The 20,674-nt window shown below is 40.9% G+C and overlaps 1 protein-coding gene across 2 annotated transcripts in view; it reads right to left on the bottom strand.

Moving 5' to 3' along the window:
* LOC124781075 (STAM-binding protein-like A) overlaps window positions 1-20,674 on the bottom strand; it is a 76,027-nt gene that overhangs the window by 24,435 nt on the left and 30,918 nt on the right. For both annotated transcript variants that reach the window (XM_047253828.1, XM_047253829.1), the window contains one exon: window positions 739-876. In XM_047253828.1, coding sequence (XP_047109784.1) covers window positions 739-876 — 138 coding nt within the window. The remainder of the gene's footprint in view (window positions 1-738; window positions 877-20,674) is intronic.

Genomic DNA, 20,674 nt, shown 5'->3' with positions numbered 1-20,674 from the left:
AAAGCATTTTGTCAACAAGTGATATACCAGTGCTACATAGAAAGTTCACATAGTAATGATTAAAATTACACATATTTCACAGAGTATTACACACTGTCAAAAAATTTCTGTAAAGAACAGAAAGAGCTATCTAAAAAAAAAAAAAAAAAAGCTGCATTTACACCACAGAATACAGAAACTTTATTCATAATTCAGGATATATGGCCTATCCCTGCCCTGCTTCTTTAGCAGGTATTTCACTTAGCAATCTGTCAGGCTACTTCACAACTATTTCATCAATACCTAGTTGCATTCACTACGAGTGAACTGTGGGCTTAGGTCAAATTCAAACTAGGCATTCTGTTTCCTTCTTGTTGGAAGTTTCAACACAACAAATCATTTATTTCAAATCATCTCCACTCTATAAAGCAGAAAATTTGTGTCAGTTATATGGTAGTGGCGTATAACATTACTAGTATACGTAACTCTCATGCTTTTCTGTTGTTTTCCGCACAATTCAATTTTTGCAATTATAACCCTCACTTGACTCCTCATTAGTTTCTTTACAGCAATTTTAATACATGTGCATTATTTTAAAATTTTATTACATGCCCATTATTAATAATCATTCTTTTCTTTATGTTGCTGTCTGATTCCTCTTAACAAATTAATGCCTATTATCTTCAGAATTAATACATTGATAAAACAATAAATCATCAGTTAGTAAATAAGTGAAATTATAAAAGGACTATGACTTACATGAATCCAACCTAATGTAATTAAATCATGCTGGTCCTGATAGTCAAATATTTCTTCCTCATTCTGTGTAGTGCATGAATCTGGTGTACCAGTCTGCTTAGGAACCAGCAAATGAGTTATAATCAACTGATTCTGTTCCTGTACAAAAGAAAGGAGTATATTACACAAAATAAATCAAACAATAAAGTCACATTTATTATTATTTTTTATTAAAAGAGATGAATAATCAGCCATTGTGAACTGTATATTTCATAATGCAGGAGAACCTTCAGGGATGAGCTACAAGCCATTAAGTTCATTAGCACAAAGAGGTAGCTGTTAGCAACTGCATTTGTGTGCCACACAAATGTTAAACTTTCATTTCCCTGTGACCAGTTGGGTAAACCTATTCTCAGCCACGGTCATGAACACCACAGTGCTTTAAAAATCTTCAGACTGATAACTGCTTTCCTCTTTTTACAAACCACTGTGATTAATTTCTCCACTCTTGACTTCACTACATGAACCCCTGCGTGACTTACCTCTGTTTCACACACTCCAACTGCCTATTACTCTTTTGTCCTTGAGAAAGGAATTAACTGTTCCTAAAACTAGTGGTCTTGTCTGCTTCTAAACATTTGTTGGCGGTACTAGGCAACCATTATATATCCTTGTAATTTTATTGTTAGAACAATGTTGGATTTTCATATTTTTAACAAACACCTTTATGTGAACTTCACATGTGCTTCAAATTTCAATCTGCAAACAAGTTGCTGCTTTCAAATAAACCACTGTTTTTCCACTCACATTATTCAGTTACAATTTGTATACTACTGTGTACTTTCACAGCAACAAGTTTTAATAAGACGAGTAAATTTCAGTAGAATTTTAAATCTGGGGAAAGGGATTAAGATGATTACAAATAACCTGCTGAAGAGACTCAATAGCAGAATTGTAAATATTAAAATCTAAATGAATCATTGCCATGTCAGTCATTTTCCGTGCTGACTGTAAAACATTATCTGTTTAATAAAAAATATTCTCAGAATTTGTTCAGCTTGATATGGTTAGTCACAATGCACAAAAGCAAATGTTAACAAGCATCACCCTACTTTAACACAGCCCATTTTTCTCTTTTCAAAAAAGAAATCCGAGTCTTAGTTCTCTTCTCTATGTACTGCCCTGTTTCAATTGTCACGTAACAACTGACTTCATTATTCTGCAATGTCAATAGGCAGTCCAAAGCCAAGATGCCTGTGGATGGGGCAGGTGTGAGAGGTGAGGAGGAGGGTGGGGGGGGGGGGGGCGCTACTTACTGCCTGTTCTATTCTATCAGATATGTGACAGGCAGCAGTGAATCTGCAGTTCATAACCAGGAGCAATGTTTTCTTATGGCAAGATGCCAGTGCTGCGCGGCAGTTCTCTTGTGGATGCTTATACTATTTAACCTAGGTCTTGAAGAGATGCTGACTTGCAAATGCACATGGCACATTGGACTGGGACTACTGGCAGCCAGGACATTGGCACCTTTTAACGATCCTCCCCGTTCACACTGCTGGGGGAGTTAATCATCTAATACCCTCTCTTATTTTCTACTGCTCTACCTATGGTTGTGGAACAAGCACACAGGCTTCTTGAAAATTAATAGGTTAGCCACAATCCAAATGGCGTTTGGCTATTGCTGATCTTCTGTTTCCCTAGGCACACATAACAGTCACGCTCCGATATACAAGTTTTAATCAGTCACAGGTTTTGTCAATACAGATAGAAATAGATTTATGATCTTTGGTGCAGCAGACATAACATACAATTTGAAAAGACGACAGCCTTGTCTCACTTGTCAACATATTGTGATTCTGTTATAAAGGAGGTCATCAAGATTTGAATAAACAGTAACAATTTTAATGCAGACTTATAGACATTTCAGGACAGGCATAACAGTTTATATTTGGCATCGATGCATTGATTTTGAGTTTATGTTTCTGTATGTGATGCACTTGTGATGCCACAGGCACATTGTGTATTCTGGTTTGATCTCTTCCTCTAGTTTACACTGTTAAGTGGGACAGAATGAGGGAAACGTCGTCATGATAGATGGAGCAGAAGTGGAAGAAACTTTTTTACATGTACTACAGAAGATATCTAAATTGAAGAAGAGAGAAAATTTTGTCATATTACATAAGAGAAGCAGAAAGGAGAGTGTGAGTAAATAATAGAATTTTATAGGCACAAAGTAAAAGAAATCATTTAAAAAATATATAATAATAATAATAATAATAATAATAATGAGTAGTTGGCACTTTCCACTAAGTAATGCTTGTTTCCTAGTCAGTATAGTACAAATAACGGGAAAAAAAGAAAACACTCGTAACCTTTCGCGTAGAAGCCCAACACCTTGACCGTTACGGTAACGCAGCTCGTCTGTATACATTACTCCTTGAGATGTATAACACATCACGCAAAAAACTGACAAACGCTGTTGGTATGACTATGAATATTCACGCTTCGTCGAAGTACAATAGGAAATAAACAATTACCGCTGTTCTTTATTGCGAAAAAGCGGTTCGTAAGATTGATACAAACACCTTTCGTTGCTATCGCTTGAATTAGGAGTCTTATTGCTTGTTTGGTTTAATTAATTAATAGAATATGAAGCAATTGGTATAAAGAATGCTTTTTCCAAACTTTCTATTAAAGAAAGTCTGCTATCAAGACATTGCTTTTGTTCTATTACTTTATTTATGACTGAACGTTTCTAAAACTGAAGACACTCGTCCATGCTCTGCACTGCAGCCGAGATCTGGCAACGTTGTTCTCTGTTCATTGGCTGACTGTGTTTTGTGACTTCAGATGCGCAGAACGAACCTAAACTCGGCCGCCAACATAAATGACGTGCACTTTAGTAGGGTGTAAAACAGGCTTTGGACTTCAGAAGAAGGTAGAGACAGATGCTCAATGCTTGTAGAGAGGAGGGCACGGTGGTTTCAAATGTGGTGCTTCTTGCACCACCTTTCGCATTGGTCCCATGATGGACTGAAGCCTGAAGATGCACAATTTGCCTTACTGACACACACACACACACACACACACACACACACACACACACACACACACGCACACACACACCAGTTCGGTGCTTTCTGATTGGTTGCAAATGCTGTAATCATTCCCATTAAGTGGAAAACCATACCAGCTCCAGCAGTCAGTGGTTTATTACTCGAAACACCGATGGTGGAGAAAGGGATCGAAAGCTTGAGTGTTTCATTTGAAACAATGCAATTTGTAAACTGAAAAGATTTTATTCAGGCATGCTTTCTGTAATCATTTCATCACCCAGACTCATCAGCTTGTTATTTTTCATTAGACAAAAAGTAAACAATGGCTACTACCATTGCTATGTTACCAACTGTCTTTGGGTATTGTTATTGTCAAAACTCTTCAGACAGTTTTCTAATTTGGTGATTGAGTTGCTTAAGGCAGATGATGAAAACTGGTGGTCAAAAAGAGAAGTCCTTAAAGAGTTTCTCATTTTTGACTCTACAATAGTGAAGATAATTACTGGCAGATATCAAATTGTGGCACTGTTCAAACCAGAGTTAAAACACATCAGAATGTCTGCACACTAAGATATAGAGATTTCACTGCATGTTTGATTCAAGCAAGCTAGGCTTCGGAATGCTCTGATATTAGCAATTTCATTATTAGAGAGTCGATGAATTTTCAAAACAAATGTGTACTGAATTTTCTGCAAATCCAGGCTGATTGGAAAATTTCGAGGGAAGTTGAAAAAGTGGTTCACGGTGTGGGTTCCTGGTATCATGTCCTAGTTCATGAACCACAGGCAACGTATGAGTGGCCAAGTAAGTGGTCCTGACAGTCAGGATACCAGTTACTTTGGAATAAGGCTGGGCATCTCGGACATATTCCGAGTCTTGGCCACCTTTGTGCTCAGACGGCAAAGACTACCAAATCCACCAGTTAGTCCCTCAACCATTAGGGGTAAAATTCAATGGGACCCGGGGCAAGTAGGGCTAGCAACCTGCTTCCCTGGTACTATAAATTTGATGCTGGCAACAATCAGAGCAAAATGCCTCGGACCTTTGGAAGCGACGGAGTCCCACCTCTAATTGACAAACCAGGAACTCCTACGATACAACTCGGCAAATGAATGGTAATGAGATGGGGAGCTATTAATATCAATGGGGGCTACTCTGGGAAGAAGGTAGAGCTGGCAGAGGCTGCAAGTAAGATGGGGTTGGACGTTTTAGCTGTTAGTGACATTCGGGTAAGGGGTGAGAAAGAAGAGGAAGTGGGAGAATACAAGGTCTACCTGTCAGGAGTCAAAGCAGAAATAGCACAATGGGGTGCAGGGCTTTTCACCAGGAAAGAAATGGAACCCAGCGTAGTTGCAATAAGGTATGTAAATGAACGACTGATGTGGGTAGATTTGACAGAATCTAGCAAGAAAATTAGGATTGTGTCAGTATATTCGCATTGTGAAGGGACAGATCAAGATAAGATGGATAGTTTTTATGACGCACTCAGTGAAGTAGTTGATAGGGTGAAGGACAAGGACAGTGTTCTGCTCATGGGTGATTTTAATGCCAGGATTGGAAATCGAACAGAAGGATATGAAAAGGTTATGGGTAAATTTGGAGAGGATATGGAGGCCAACAGGAACGGGAAACAACTCTTGGATTTCTGTGCCAGTATGGGCTTAGTAATCACAAACTCCTTTTTTAAACATAAGAACATTCACCGGTATACTTGGGAAGGCAGGGGAACCAGATCTGTCATTGACTATATAATAACAGATCAGGAATTCAGGAAGGCTGTGAGGGACACACGTGTATTCAGGGGATTTTTTGAGGACACTGACCACTATTTAATCTGCAGTGAAATTGGTATTGTGAGGCCGAAAGTGCAGGAGGTCAGGTCCATGTGTAGGAGGATAAGAGTGGAGAAACTTCAGGATAAGGAAATCAGACACAGGTACATAACAGTGATCTCAGAAAGGTACCAGTTAGTTGAATGTAGTCAATTGCAGTCACTGGAAAAGGAATGGACAAGGTACAGGGACACAGTACTAGAAGTGGCCAAAGAATGTCCTGGAACAGTAGTGTGTAAAGGTAGCATGAAGCAAACAGATTGGTGGAATGACACAGTCAAGGCAGCCTGTAAAATGAAAAAAGAAGCCATATCAAAAATGGCTACAGACTAGAACTCAGGTAGACAGAGAAAGTTATGTTGAAGAAAGATACAAAGCCAAACAGACAATTACAGCATCCAAGAAGAAATCTTGGGAAGACTTTGGAAACGGGTTGGAGACCTTGGGTCAAGCTGCTGGAAAACCATTTTGGAGTGTAATTAGCAGTCTTCGAAAGGGAGTTAAGAAGGAAATGACAAGTATTTTGGACAGGTCAGGAAAACTGCTGGTGAATCCTGTTGATGCCTTGGGCAGATGGAGGGAATATTTTGAAGAGTTGCTCAATGTAGGTGAAAATACGATCAGTAATGTTTCAGATTTCGAGGTAGAAAGGGATAGGAATGATGATGGAAATAGGATCACATTTGAGGAAGTGGAGAAAATGGTCAATAGATTGCAGTGCAATAAAGCGGCTGGGGTGGATGAAAATTAAGTCGGAACTCATCAAATACAGTGGAATGTCAGGTCTTAAATGGCTACACAGGATAACTGAAATGGCGTGGGAGTCGGGACAGGTTCCATCAGACTGGATGAAAGCAGTAATCACACCAATCTTTAAATATGGAAACAGAAAAGATTGTAACAACTACAGAGGTAAAATCTTCTCAGGTATTGTTGAAAGGAAAGTGCGAGTATTAGTTGAGGACACATTGGATGAAAATCAGTGTGGGTTTACGCCTCTTAGAGGATGTCAGGACCAGATCTTTAGCTTACGGCAAATAATGGAGAAGTGTTACGAGTGGAATAGGAAATTGTATCTACGTTCTATAGATCTAGAGAAGGCATATGACCCCCGGTTCCTAGGAGGAAGTTATTATCTGTTCTACATGATTATGGAATAGGAGGCAAACTTTTGCAAGCAATTAAAGGTCTTTACATAGATAGTCAGGCAGCAGTTAAGAGTTGATGGTAAATTGAGTCCATGGTTCAGAGTAGTTTCAGGGGTAAGACAAGGCTGCAACCTGTCTCCACTGTTGTTCACATTATTTATGGATCAAATGTTGGAAACAATAGATTGGCTGGGTGAGATTAAGATAGGTGAACACAAAATAAGCAGTCTCGCATATGCGGATGACTTAGTTGTGATCGCAGATTCTATTGAAAGTTTGCAAAGTAATATTTCAGAGCTAGATCAGAAATGTAAGGACTATGGTATGAAGATTAGCATCACCAAAACAAAAGTAATGTCAGTGGGAAAGAGATATAAACGGATTGAGTGCCAAATAAGAGGAACAAAGTTAGAACAGGTGGACAGTTTCAAGTACTTAGGATGCATATTCTCACAGGATGGCAACATAGTGAAAGAACTGGAAGCGAGGTGTACCAAAGATAATGCAGTGAGCGCTCAGCTACGATCTACTCTCTTCTGCAAGAAGGAAGTCAGTACCAAGACTAAGTTATCTGTGCACCTTTCAATCTTTCGACCAACTTTGTTGTATGGGAGTGAAAGCTGGGTGGATTCAGGTTACCTTATCCATAAGGTTGAGGTTGGTTGGTTGGTTGTTTGGGAAAGGAGACCAGACAGCGTGGTCATCGGTCTCATCGGATTAGGGAAGGAAGTCGGCCGTGCCCTTTCAGAGGAACCATCCTGGCATTTGCCTGGATTGATTTAGGGAAATCACGGAAAACCCAAATCAGGATGGCCGGACGCGGGATTGAACCGTCGTCCTTCCGGCATTTGCCTGGAGTGATTTAGGGAAATCACGGAAAACCTAAATCAGGATGGCCGGACGTGGGATTGAACCGTCGTCCTCCCGAATGCGAGTCCAGTGTCGAACCACTGCGCCACATAAGGTTGAGGTTACGGATATGAAAGTCGCTAGGATGATTGCAGGTACTAGTAGATGGGAACAATGGCAGGACGGTGTGGACAATGAGGAAATCAAAGAAAAACAGGGAATGAACTCTATAGATGTAGCAGTCAGGGCGAACAGGCTTAGATGGTGGGGTCATGTTACACGCATGAGAGAAGCAAGGTTACCCAAGAGACTCATGGGTTCAGCAGTAGAGGGTAGGAGGAGTCGGGGTAGACCAAGGAGAAGGTACCTGGATTCGGTTAAGATTGATTTTGAAGTAATAGGCTTAACATCAGAAGAGGCACCAATGTTAGCACTGAATAGGGATTCATGGAGGAATTTTACAAGGGGGACTATGCTCCAGACTGAACGCTGAAAGGCATAATCAGTCTTAAATGATGATGATGATGATGATGATGATGATGAGTTGAAAAACATCTGCAGCAATGTTAACTGAATTTACCATCTACACCTAAGATTTTCTGCAGTCTCCATTGCCTTCAGCACGGTACAATATGATGCAAAAGGTAACTTCAATGTCAGTAAAACTGACTTTTTTACTTCTTTTTCCTTCGGGGATGACAGTGATCAGGGGGGAATTATTTCAAACAAACGAATTAATGTTCTGGCAGGATGCACTTTGGATGGACCTGAAAAACTACCCTTACTATCATTGGCAAAAGTTAAAAAAAAACATCACCAGTCAAATATATGGAAAAAAAAAACGAAAACTGGGAAAAAGAGAATGGTGACCACTATGTTCACCAACTGAATTCTCAATTTCATTAGCGGTTCCTATGATAAAAAAAAAGATTAAAGTGCCAATTAGATTTTCAGAAATTTATTATTTTCATAAAAAGCTATATTATATTTTGTCCCTAAACAAAAGGATAATTTTACAACTTGTGGCAACCACTGATATGCAATTACTCTGGAATGAGAAGTGCTCTATCTTTGGATTCAGTGAGCTTTGGCTGTTTTCGTATTCTGTGCTGTACTTTCATGTGATCTTGTGTGAATTAAAGTGTTTCACCGTAAATGTTTGTTATTTCTATCCAATGACTCATTAGCATAGATAGAAAATCCACATTGGTGAGTCCAAGTCACATGAATACACTTGTGCATCACTTATTACCAGTTTTACGGCAACTCAAACAATGACTCAACTCCCAACCTTCCCAACAATGCAGGACGTCACTATTGTGGGACTAACTTTCGATTGTGAAGCACAACATTTTTCTGTGGGTGCTAGAAATACAATGAGAATGCTTGTTTTTCCATTGTTCATTCTGCCTCCTTTGTCATGGCAACCCAGGTGCAGCACGCACTTGCACTGATGCCTACTACTGGATTCTATGTCCAGCAGGAAGTTTCTTCTGCAGGAGATTCTGGTTTCCTCTCTCTGGAGTTTCTACTTCACTCCACTACGGACCACTTGGCTGTACAGTTTTGGGGTCGACATGCACGGCTCCCATCTCCCTAGTGTGGTCTGCTACTACATGCTTCGCACACCTTTGACGCCAACTTTCTCACCTATCACTCTCTGCCATTTAATGCGCCCATTTCCGACGGACCAATGGGACATTCTAGTTAACTGCGCTGGGATACTCCTGCATCTGCCCAACCTACTGTGCTGTGCAGATCTCAAGTGACGAACTAGCCATGGTTCCGCCATGTCACTTGGCACTCAACTGCAATCTTGTGTCTTCCTTCTGGAATCCATCCACGTCTGTCGTTGATGCTTCCACCTCAGGTTTTGCTTGTGGTCACGTGCTGCCCCTTCCTACACAGACCATGGACGATGAATCGCCTGCAGCACACCTCAGCACAGCTGCTTTTGTTTCAACCATCTTGCTTCACAATGCTCCATGCTGGCCATGCCGTGTTCGTTGTGTGGCCATACAGGTCCCTTCTCCACACGACCTGTGAGTGCTGGGCATCATATTGAGCCAACACAAGTGCTAGACTATCATCAGAACATCATGCCTGTCGCCATTGCACAGTTGATCCCAGTGGATGCTACTTCTCTGAACCCTCGCGCGGTCCATGCCCTACAGACTCTGCTGCAAACTCTCCCTCCAGGCCATTTTTCGAAGCTGCCGACAATACAAATGGACAACCCTATGATGTGATTTACCTACGTGGACAACTTGTTGGACAGACACAGTTTTATAGATCATGGTACTCATTTTGTTTGTTTGTTTGGCGAACCATTTGTATTACCATCTGGATCTTGTTAGTGCCTTGTTGCTAAATCCACCTGAGCATAACAAATAGGCTTCTGCTTGTGCTCGCCTCATCGAGTGTCTTTCACATATGCCAGCAGGTGCAATCCATGGCATCATTTACAATGACAGTGTAGGCGTCAGAACCCCTTCCCAGCTGTGATGACACCTTCATGTTGAGGTTACGACAGAGGTCATGCTGGACTTTAGCGCTCTGGGCACTGTGGTTAGTTAAACTGTCGCAGGAATTACAATTACAATTACTTCTTCATACCTCTTCATCACACAAGGATAAACTATGGTTGGCTGACCAGGTATGATGAATCGCCTGCAGCACACCTCAGCACAGCTGCTTTTGTTTCAACCATCTTGCTTCACAATGCTCCGTGCTGGCCACGCTGTGTTCGTTGTGCGGCCATACAGGTCCCTTCTCCACACGACCTGTGAGTGCTGGGCATCATATTGAGCCAACACAAGTGCTAGACTATCATCAGAACATCATGCCTGTCACCATTGCACAGTTGATATGCCATTAATCGACACCACTACCTACTTTCCTCACACAGTGCAGCTCTGCTACTGAGGCCGGAATGCCAGCACCTATACTTCCTCTCGGCTGGTAGAGATTGGGTGCAGGCTCACCTTGAGCAATGCAATGAACCACAGGCACCTAGCAGCCAGTAACAGTAACCACCTGCTGCCTCTTGCCAAACTTCACCAACTACAGCTGAGCCAGTGCAAGACCCCCACTCCCTCCAGGTTCTTATGATTCTAAGAATCTTATTCATTATGGCGACTTCTCTGCAAGAAGACGGGTTGAGAGTAGGCAGAGTTCCATATAACAACAATCCAAGAATCCTGAACATCCATCTCTTGAAACTTTTAGCTCCATTTCAAAAATAATCCCGAATTGTGTTTGACAAGTTAAAGCACAACGGAACAGGACTCAAAATCCAATACCTGCATTTCTCAGGCTGTCTTCTGTTCACTTCACTATCAAGTACATAACATTCTATCCAAGTGCAGCTTGCCACAGTCTTCTTTCCATTCCTGCCAAGTTTTACAGGTACTTTTCAATGCTGTTGTTGGGCTAGCACATTTGGGAGAGTGAATAGAGAGCTGAGTTCCGTTTCTCAATCAACTACAGTTTGTTACTGGGATGGAGTACTTCTACTCCTTTGCAGAGTATGCCTCTGTTAACTGAAATGACAATTTAAAACTGTGTGTAACAACTCAGATCACACCTGAAAACTGCTCTCCATGGACAGTGCTTGTATTAAGTTAAAACTGTCCACCAGTCCCTGTGGCGTGAAGTTGGCAGTGAGATATCTGCGAAAAAAATATATCCAGTTTTGGGTCCCAGACTAGTGCATAGATTTAACATGTCATATATAATCAACACAGTGTATGTTACTAAAATGGGAAGAAGGCTTCCACCTAAGTAACTTGATGTGTAGAGCACCTACTGAACTACAATTGTTTCTGAAGTGCAGAAACGTGCACAAAATAAGCTCACAAGGCACATACCTCTATAAGTAATAATCAAACCTTTTTAATAGAACATCTCAGTTAAATTTCAGTTACAATAAATTTCTCAAATCGGGAGCTGCAGAGTAATCAAAAAGCAAATCTATTGGGATATACTTTGTATATTGTCTCTGCACTGCCAATTTTACAAACTATGAATTTATTTGAATCTTTCTGGCATATTAAAACAGTGTGCTTGACTGAGACTGGAAGTGTAACCCCTGCATTTCATAGGAAATGCTCAACTGCCTGAAATACCAGGCACAAATAATGACCCGCTCTCACATATTTACTTCTGCCAGTACTTACCTCTTATTTGTTTATCAGATTTGGTAGTAAGGAAATGAACAATAAAACAAGATGCAGCAGTTACATTTGGCTTTGGGATTTTTTTTAAAAAAAATCAGTTACGATTTTGCAGTTTAACTCTAAATTTAGGAAACAAGAATACAAAACTGTCAATAAAATTCTTCTGGACTGTTGACCGCACTGTCAAAATATTAAATGCTTGATGTCGGACAATTTTATATATTGACAATGCAGTAACAGCCCGGAAGAATTTTATTGAAAGTAACAATGGCCGCAGAAGCCTATGTTTATAAGAATACAAAAGTTTGGAAATTGTTATTCCATTTTCTTTTCCTTAATGGAATTGGCTAGAAAGATGGCAAATGAAACTAACTCCTTGTGCAACTATTCTATTCCTTTAGATAACTATCTCTCTTCTTCGAATTATAACACCGGTGGCAGATGAACCTCATTTACTTAAAAAGTCAAAATCCCTATCCAAGCAGCACTTCTGAAATTCATAGTTCACTGGATTATTTGAGTGCTGCTAATTCAAATGACACAGTTACTTTTCTATAAAACTTTAGTTTTCAAGATAAATCTGTAATTGAATTTGTTCCAATATCAAGTGATCATAAAAATTCTGTGAGCTACGAATTGTTTATTTATAAAGAGACATAGTTCATTCAAAATCTCTAATTTCCTTCTTTACAGTATTCAGTTTACTGTCCCTGAAAATACATCAACTACGAAATTATTTGTAATTAAAGTGTCGATTCAACTGAAAACACTTCTGTTATTTGAGCCTTTAAGCTTGTTCATCCCGGATCTAATGTTATACTTTTATTGCCCTACTTTTTGTGATCCAGATAGTACATTTAATTATCTGAATAAATTATGGAAATTATGAACATGAGAAATTTACATGAACCCTATAAACCGCACATAAGTGCATATGGTATCAATAAAATGTCCAATGAACTTTATTACATATACAGTTGTCTTTCATACACTTAAACAAAATTACTACTTGGTTTAATAGAATGACACAATTACTAAATTTGACCCTTACATTATGAAGTGAAATGTGATTACTGATTTCATTAATTATCCCTTCGCCTGTCTTTATATACACTCAGTGAACAATAGGTCAGCAATCTGCATCGAACTATCACAAGCTAACATCTCTGTCAGTTCAGTTCATGTAATCACCAAGCAGCAGTCATTTTGTTACTCTGTTAGCAACAAATTTTGCACACTCTATGTGATTAAAGTGTGCACCCAAGAATCATCACAACCACCTAAATGTAACCACCACTCATGGATTAGGCTGCCTGCTGCCTGCAAGGCATTACAAGGACTGATCTTTTATCATGGAACATGTGATCAACATGTTGCCAAACCCTCCAGTCATTATTACCAGTGGATTACATGATGATGGGTGTCCTGTTGGGTAAAATATTCCAGCAGAAAAACAGTTCTACATTCAGATCTCTAGGTGGGGACTACTCACGAGGATGTTGTCATCAGGGGTCACAAAACTAGAATTCTACGGATCAGAGCATGGAATGTTAAGATTCCTTAATCAGGCAGGTAGGTTAGAAAATTTAAAAAGGGAATGGATAGGTTGAAGTAAGATACAGTGGGAATTAGTGAAGTTCGGTGGCAGGAGGAACTGGACTTCTGATCAGATGAATACAAGGTTATAAACACGAGGTCAGGTAGGGATAATGCTGGAGTGGGTTTAAAAATGAATAGGAAAAAAGGAATGCAGGTAAATTACTATGAACAGCATAGTGAACACATTATCATAGTCTAGACAGACACAAAGCCCATACCTACCACAATAGTAGAAGTCTGCATGCCCACTAGCTCCGAGGATGATGAAGAGATTGAAGAAGTGTATGGTGAGATGAAGAAATTCTTCAGATAGTTAAAAGAGATGAAAATTTAGTTGTGATGGGGGACTGGAATTAGATAGTAGGAAAAGGGAGAAAAGAAAATAGGTCTGTTGCTATCTTAATATCAGCTTTCTGCAGAATTCTAGAACATATTCTCAGTCCAAATATAATAAATTTCCTAGAGACTGAAAAGCTCATGTCCATGAATCAGCATGGCTATCGAAAGCATCATTCGTGCAAAACCCAGCTCGCTATATACTGCGAAGTATGGATGAAGGGCAACAGGCTGATCCCATTGTTATAACAAGATGAAATTTTGAGCCATAGAGAAAAACACCAAACTTATGAAGTGCATAAATAATGGCCAAAGCTTCTTTCTCAATTTGAGAATACTTTTGTTGGGCATCCGTGAGCGTTTTGGAGGCGTAAGCAATGTGTTGTTCCGAACCGTCAGAAAAACAGTGCGCAAGGACTGGACCGACCCCGTATTGAGAGGCGTCTGTGGCAAGAACAAGACGTTGGCCAGGTCGACAAGTAGCCAGGCACGGGGCCTTTTTCAGCATCATCTTCAATTTCTGGAAAGCAGCTTTGCATGACGCGGACCAGTGAAAAGGCACATTTTTATGCAACAGGTGATGCAACGGCTGAGCCACCGAAGCCGCAGACGTAAAAACTTGTGATAGTATGTTATTTTCCCCAAGAAGGCCTGCAGTTCCTTAACAGATGTAGGACTAATACCATCCCGAGAGAGTTGAAACCCCAAGTACGTGATAGATGCCTGAAAAAATTGTGATTTCTGAAGATTACACTTAAGACCGGCAGTCTGTAAGACATGAAAAAGTGTGTGGAGATTTTGAAGATGTTCTTCAGTGGAGGAGCCAGTGACAACAATGTCGTCCATGTAATCGATACACCCAGGGACAGGGAGCAATAATTGTTCCAAGAATCGCTGAAAGAGAGCAGGGGTGCTAGCGACTCCGAATGGCAAGCGTTGGTATTGATAGAGGCCAAAAGGCGTGTTAAGGACCAGAAACTGCCGGGAAGCAGCATCGAGAGGAAGTTGATGATAAGCTTCTGACAGGTCAATTTTAGAAAAATACTGGCCTCCAGCAAGTTTAGTGAACAGTTCTTCAAGACGGGGCATAGGGTAAGTGTTGATGGGGCATTGAGCATTTACAGTGGCTTTGAAATCACCACAGAGACGAATATCACCACTTGGCTTAGCAACAACAACGACAGGAGAGGACCACTCACTGGAAGTGACAGAAAGCAAGACCCCTGAAGTAGTGAGACGATTCAACTCCCGTTTTACCCGATCACGAAGGGCCACAGGAATGGGCCGAGCCCGAAAAAACTTAGGGGCCGAGCAGTGGGTTTGAGCGTGAAATGAGCTTCAAAATCGTTTGCACGGCCTAACCCAGGAGAAAAAAGGGACGAAAATGTCGTCGACAAGGAATCCAGTTGAGCATAAGGAATAGCATCAGAGACAATATTGACAGAGTCATCTATGGAGAACCCAAAAATGCGAAAGGCATCGAAACCAAAAAGATTTTCTGCGTTGCTCTGGTCGACCACAAATATGGGAACAGTGCGAACGACGGATTTGTGAGATACCTCAGCATTAAACTGTCCCAAGAGAGGAATCTTCTGCTTATTGTACGTCCGTAATTGCCGAGTGACAGGTGACAGGAGTGGAGAACCCAACTGAAGATACGTCTGAGAATTAATTATAGTGGCAGCAGAACCGGTATCCACTTGCACGCGAACATCTCGACCAAGGATTTGGACAGTGAGGAATAACTTCCCTGAAAGGGAAGAAGTGCAATTGACAGACAACACAGAATTAGAATCGGTATCATGTTCAGGAACATCATGTATGCGGTCGGATTTGCAAACAGAAGACACATGACCTTTCTTTTTGCAATTGTGACACACAGCCCAATGTTGGGGACAATCCTCGCGTGAATGTTTCGTAAAAAACCGCGGACATGAAGGAAGTTGCCGGGGGTTTTGCTGCAGTTTCTTAGCGGGTTGTTTACGGCTAGGCCGAGGCTGCGCGTGGGAGCGCACTGCGGCCATGTCGGCCGGTGGGGACGTGCCGCACGCGTCATCAACAGCGCACAGAGGTTGTATTTCCCCGACATCACCCCACGCCTCTATTTGCGCCCCAGCGGCACGAGAAATTTCAAAAGACTGCGCAATGGAGAGAACTTCATCTAGAGTCGGATTCGCCAACCGAAGGGCACGTTGCCGAACTTCTTTGTTGGGCGCCGACCGGATAATACCACCCCGTACCATGGAATCGGCATAGGATTCTTTGTGAACGTCAGTAACAAATTGACACTTTCGACTGAGGCCGTGTAGTTCAGCAGCCCAAGCACGATAGGATTGATGTGGCTGTTTTTGACAACGATGAAAGGCAACACGAGAGGCTACCACATGCGTTTGCTTTTGAAAATAGACAGACAGAAGTGAGCACATTTCAGCAAAGGACAAAGATGCAGGATCCCTCAAAGGAGCCAATTGCAACAACAACCGATACATTTGAGGTGAAATCCAGGAAAGGAACAGAGACTTACATGGTTGTTCGTCCGTGACATGAATTGCCAAGAAGTGGTGTCGAAGACGTTTTTCATAATCAGACCAGTCTTCCGCCGTCTCGTCGTAAGGAGGAAAAGGAGGTACAGCCAACGACGAGAAACGCCCCGCATTTGACGCCGCGACGAAATCGTGAATCGCCGCCATGAGAAGCGTTTGCAGTTCAAGGAGATTTTGCAATAGTTGCTCGACAGTAGCCATGGAACCCTGTGGGTCAACGGTGAAAAGGAAAAATCCACTAACTTGTCGCCAATTGTTATAACATCAAGTTTAACAAATATATTTCAGAACGACACAACACATATAAGTCAGAGAGTAAGTTGACAAGCAAGACATGTGTACACATTAGCATTCAAATGAGCACTGAGTCCCAGTCTAGCGGCCGCTGCTCGGCTGGCCGCTTAGGTGGCGCAGCTGCTGCATGGCTGACAGACAGCACCGCACATAGAGGACGCACGTAATTGCGCGGCGGCGCTTTGAATGATCGGCAAGTCACAACACCCATATTTCTAGATTTTCGAAAAGCATTTGACATTGTACCCCACTGCAGACTGTAAACGCTGGTATGCGCATATGGAATAGGCTCCCAGATATGTGACTGGCTCAAAGACTTCTTAAGCAATAGAATCCAGTATGTTGTCCTCAGTGATGAGTGTTCATCAGACACAGGAGTGTCCCAGGAAATGTGATAGGAGCGTTGCTATTTTCTATATACATAAACGATCTGGCAGACTGCATGGGCAGTAATCAGCAGTTGTTCGCTGATTATGCTGTGGTGTACAGGAAGTTTTCAAAGATAAGTGACTGTAGGCTGATACCAGGTGACCTAGACAAAATTTCTAATTGGGGGTAATGAATGGCAGGTGGCTCTTAATGAAGAAAAATGGAAATTAATGTGGATGAGTAGGAAAAACAAACCTGTAATGTTCAGATGCAATATTAGTAGTGTCCTGCTTGGCACTGTCACATCATTTAAATATCTGGGCAAAATGTTGCAAAGCGATATGAAAAGGAACGAGCATATGAGGATTGTGGTAGGGAAGGTGGGGAGAATTTTAGGAAAGTGTGGTTCATCTGGAAAGGAGACTGCATATAGGACACTTGAGTGACCTAGTCTTGAGTGCTGTTTGAGTGTTTGGGATCTGCACCAGGTCAAATTGAAAGAAGACATCAAAGTAATTCAGAGGAGAACTCCTAGATTTGTTACATGTAGGTTAGATCAGCAAGCAAGTGTTACGGATATGCTTTGGAAGTTCAAGTGGAATCCCTGGAGAGAAGAAGATATTCATTTTGAAGAACACTACTGAGAAAGTTTAGAGAACCAGCAATTGAAGCTGACTGGAGAACAATCCTATTGCTGACAACATACTTTTCACGTAGTGACCACAAAGCTAAGATATGAGAAAACAGGGCTCGTACGGAGGGATAGAGACAGTCGTTTTTCTCTCACTCCGTCTGCAACTGGAACAGGACAGAAAACGACTGGTTGTCCTCAGGGTACCTTCCACCATGCGCCATATGGTGGCCTGCGGAGTATGTACATAGATGTAGATGTAGGAAAAGAGTAAGAGAATGAGGACTGGGTGTAAGGAATGAAAGATGAAGCCACTTGGTAGAATTTTGCACAGAACATAATTTTATCATCGTTAACACTTAGTTTAAGGATCATAAAAGAAGGTTGCATACATGGAAGAGATGTGGAGACACCAGTTTCAGGTTGATCATATAATGGTTAGAGAGATTTAGGAACCAGATTTTAAACTGTAAGACATTTCCAGGGACTGATGTGGAATCTGCTAACAATTGATTGGTTATGAATTGTAGATTACAGCTGAAGAAACTGCAAAAAGGTAGGAAATTAAGGAGATGGGACCTGGATAAGCTGAAAAAACAAGATGTTGTTGAGAGTTTCAGACAGTGCATTAAGTAACGGTTGACCAGAACAGGGGAAACGAATACAGTAGAAGATGAATGGGTAGGTTTAAGAGAAGAGTTAGTGAAGGCAGTAGAGTATCACATTGGTAAAAAGACAAGGCCTAGTAGAAATCCTTGGATAACACAAGAGACGTTGAATTTAATTGATGAAAGGAGAAAATTTAAAAATGCAGCACATAATGCACACAAAATGGAATACAAACATTTAAAAAATGAGATTAAAAAAAAATGGCTCTTAGAACTTTGGGACTCAACTTCTGAGGTCATCAGTCCCCTAGAACTTAGAACTATTTAAACCTAACTAACCTAAGGACATCACACACATCCATGGCCGAGGCAGGATTCGAACCTGCGACTGTAGCAGCCACGCGGTTCCAGACTGTAGTGCCTAGAACCGCTCGGCCACCAATGAGATTCACAAAAATTGTTAAGCAGGAATGGCTAGAGAACAAATATATGGGTTTATAAGCACATTTCACTAAGGGAAAGATAGATACCATTTACAGGAAAGTTAAAGAGGATTTTGGGGAAAAGAAGTAGCTGTATGAATATCAAGAGCTCAGATAGTAAACCAGTCCTAAGTAAAGAATGGAATGCTGAAAGGTGGAAGGAGTACATACAGGGAGATGAACTAGAAAGCAACATTGTAGAAAGAGAAGTGGAAATAGGTGAAGATGAGATAGGAGATATGATACTGTGACAAGAATTTGACAAAGCTCTGAAAGACCTAAGTCGAAAAAAGACCCCAGGAGTAGATGATATTCCATCAAACTGCTGATAGCCTTGGGAGAGCAAGTCATGACAAACCTCTTCCATCTGGTGTGCAAGATGTACGAGATAGGAGAAATACCCTCAGACTTCAAGAAGACTGTAGTAATACCAACTCCAAAAAGGCAGTTGCTGATAGGAGTTAAAATTACAAAACTTTAAGTTTAATAATTATGTTATGAGAAGGAAGGTTGCTACTCACCATATAGAGGAGATGCTGAGTCGCAGATACGCACAACAATAATTCATGGTTGAAAAATACTAACACAAAGTCTTTACAGAAGAACGGAAAAACTGGTAGAGGCTGGCCTCAGGGAAGATCAGTTTGGATTCTCGAGAAATGTAGGAAGAACATGCAATGCAATACTGATCCTACAAGTTATCTTAGAAGATAGGTAAAGGATAGACAAATCTACATTTTTAGACCTAGGGAAAGCTTTCGACAATGTTGACTGGAACATTTTCTTTGAAATCCTGAAGGTAGCAGGGGTAAAATACAGGGAGTGAAAGGCTATTAAGTTATAGACAAAACCAAATGGCAGTTATAAGAGTTGAGGGGCATGAAAAGGAGGCTGAGGTTGAGAAGGGAGTGAGATAGGGTTGTAGCCTATCCCCGATGTTATTCAATATGTACACTGAACAACAAGCAGGAAAGAAAACCAAAGAAAAATCTGGAGGAGAAATTAAAGTTCAAGGAGAAGAAATAAAAATTTTGAGGTTTGCTGATGACACTGTAATTCTGTCAGAGACAGCAAAGGACTTAGAAGAGCAGTTGAAAGGAATGGACAGTGTCTTGACACGAGGATATAAGATGAACATCACCAAAAGCAAAACTAGCATAATGGAGTGTAGTTGAATTAAATCAGGTGATGCTAATGCAGGGTGTTTACATGGACAAGAAAAAAAAATTCCCAGATTTTTTGCAGATTTCCCAGTTAAAAATACATTTTCTCACGAGTGAAAATACATTTTTTCCTTGTTAAATGACAGTATGCTTTCCCTCGGAACTGTAAAAGTTATCAATCCTTTGAATGGCTATCTCGGCACTTTAGAAAATGAATCTCAGGGTGAGGGGGGGTCACACATTTGGAAAGATCTTTGATGTGCAGCAACACGTACGCTGCATATTTTTGTATTACAAAAGTATAAATGTGAATTGCACCAAATACAGCATATTACTTTCTGAAGCACTGAAATCAAGAGAGATGCGCTTTTGTAAGCCAGTCACAGCTTATGTCATGTGATCTCGGCAGCCGATGACAGCAGATAGAGTATAGGATACATGATGTAGTCAGCCAATAGCAACATCACTTAAGTGGCGCAAACATACAAATAGGAAAAGTTAATGGTTTAAATTAATATATACATCTAAGATGATTTCTAGGGGCATAGAACCACTGGCTCACCCCCCAATAATATCACTATCCTAAAACAGTGAGAACAACTATATCTTCGCCAGATCTGTTCTCTGTAGTGCGCGCTCTATGCTACACGCATTGTGTATAATGCTGCAAGTGTCACAGTAAGTGACAGAAGTGTGAGTGATTATCTATCATCGTAATAGATTAATAAGCTGCAGGAGAAGCTATGCATTCACATATAATGTTGATTTTTTTTGCACGGGTTACACTTTAAGATACATCACACAAATATGCCAGTAAAATGTTTAATAACAACATATATGTCTGATCTTCTGGGCTCGAAATTCATCTA

Source organism: Schistocerca piceifrons, chromosome 1, assembly GCF_021461385.2.
Source record: "Schistocerca piceifrons isolate TAMUIC-IGC-003096 chromosome 1, iqSchPice1.1, whole genome shotgun sequence".
In the NCBI taxonomy this organism is placed as follows: domain Eukaryota; kingdom Metazoa; phylum Arthropoda; class Insecta; order Orthoptera; family Acrididae; genus Schistocerca; species Schistocerca piceifrons.
Note: the sequence above shows the minus strand (reverse complement) of the source record. Positions and strands in the feature narration are given on the sequence as shown.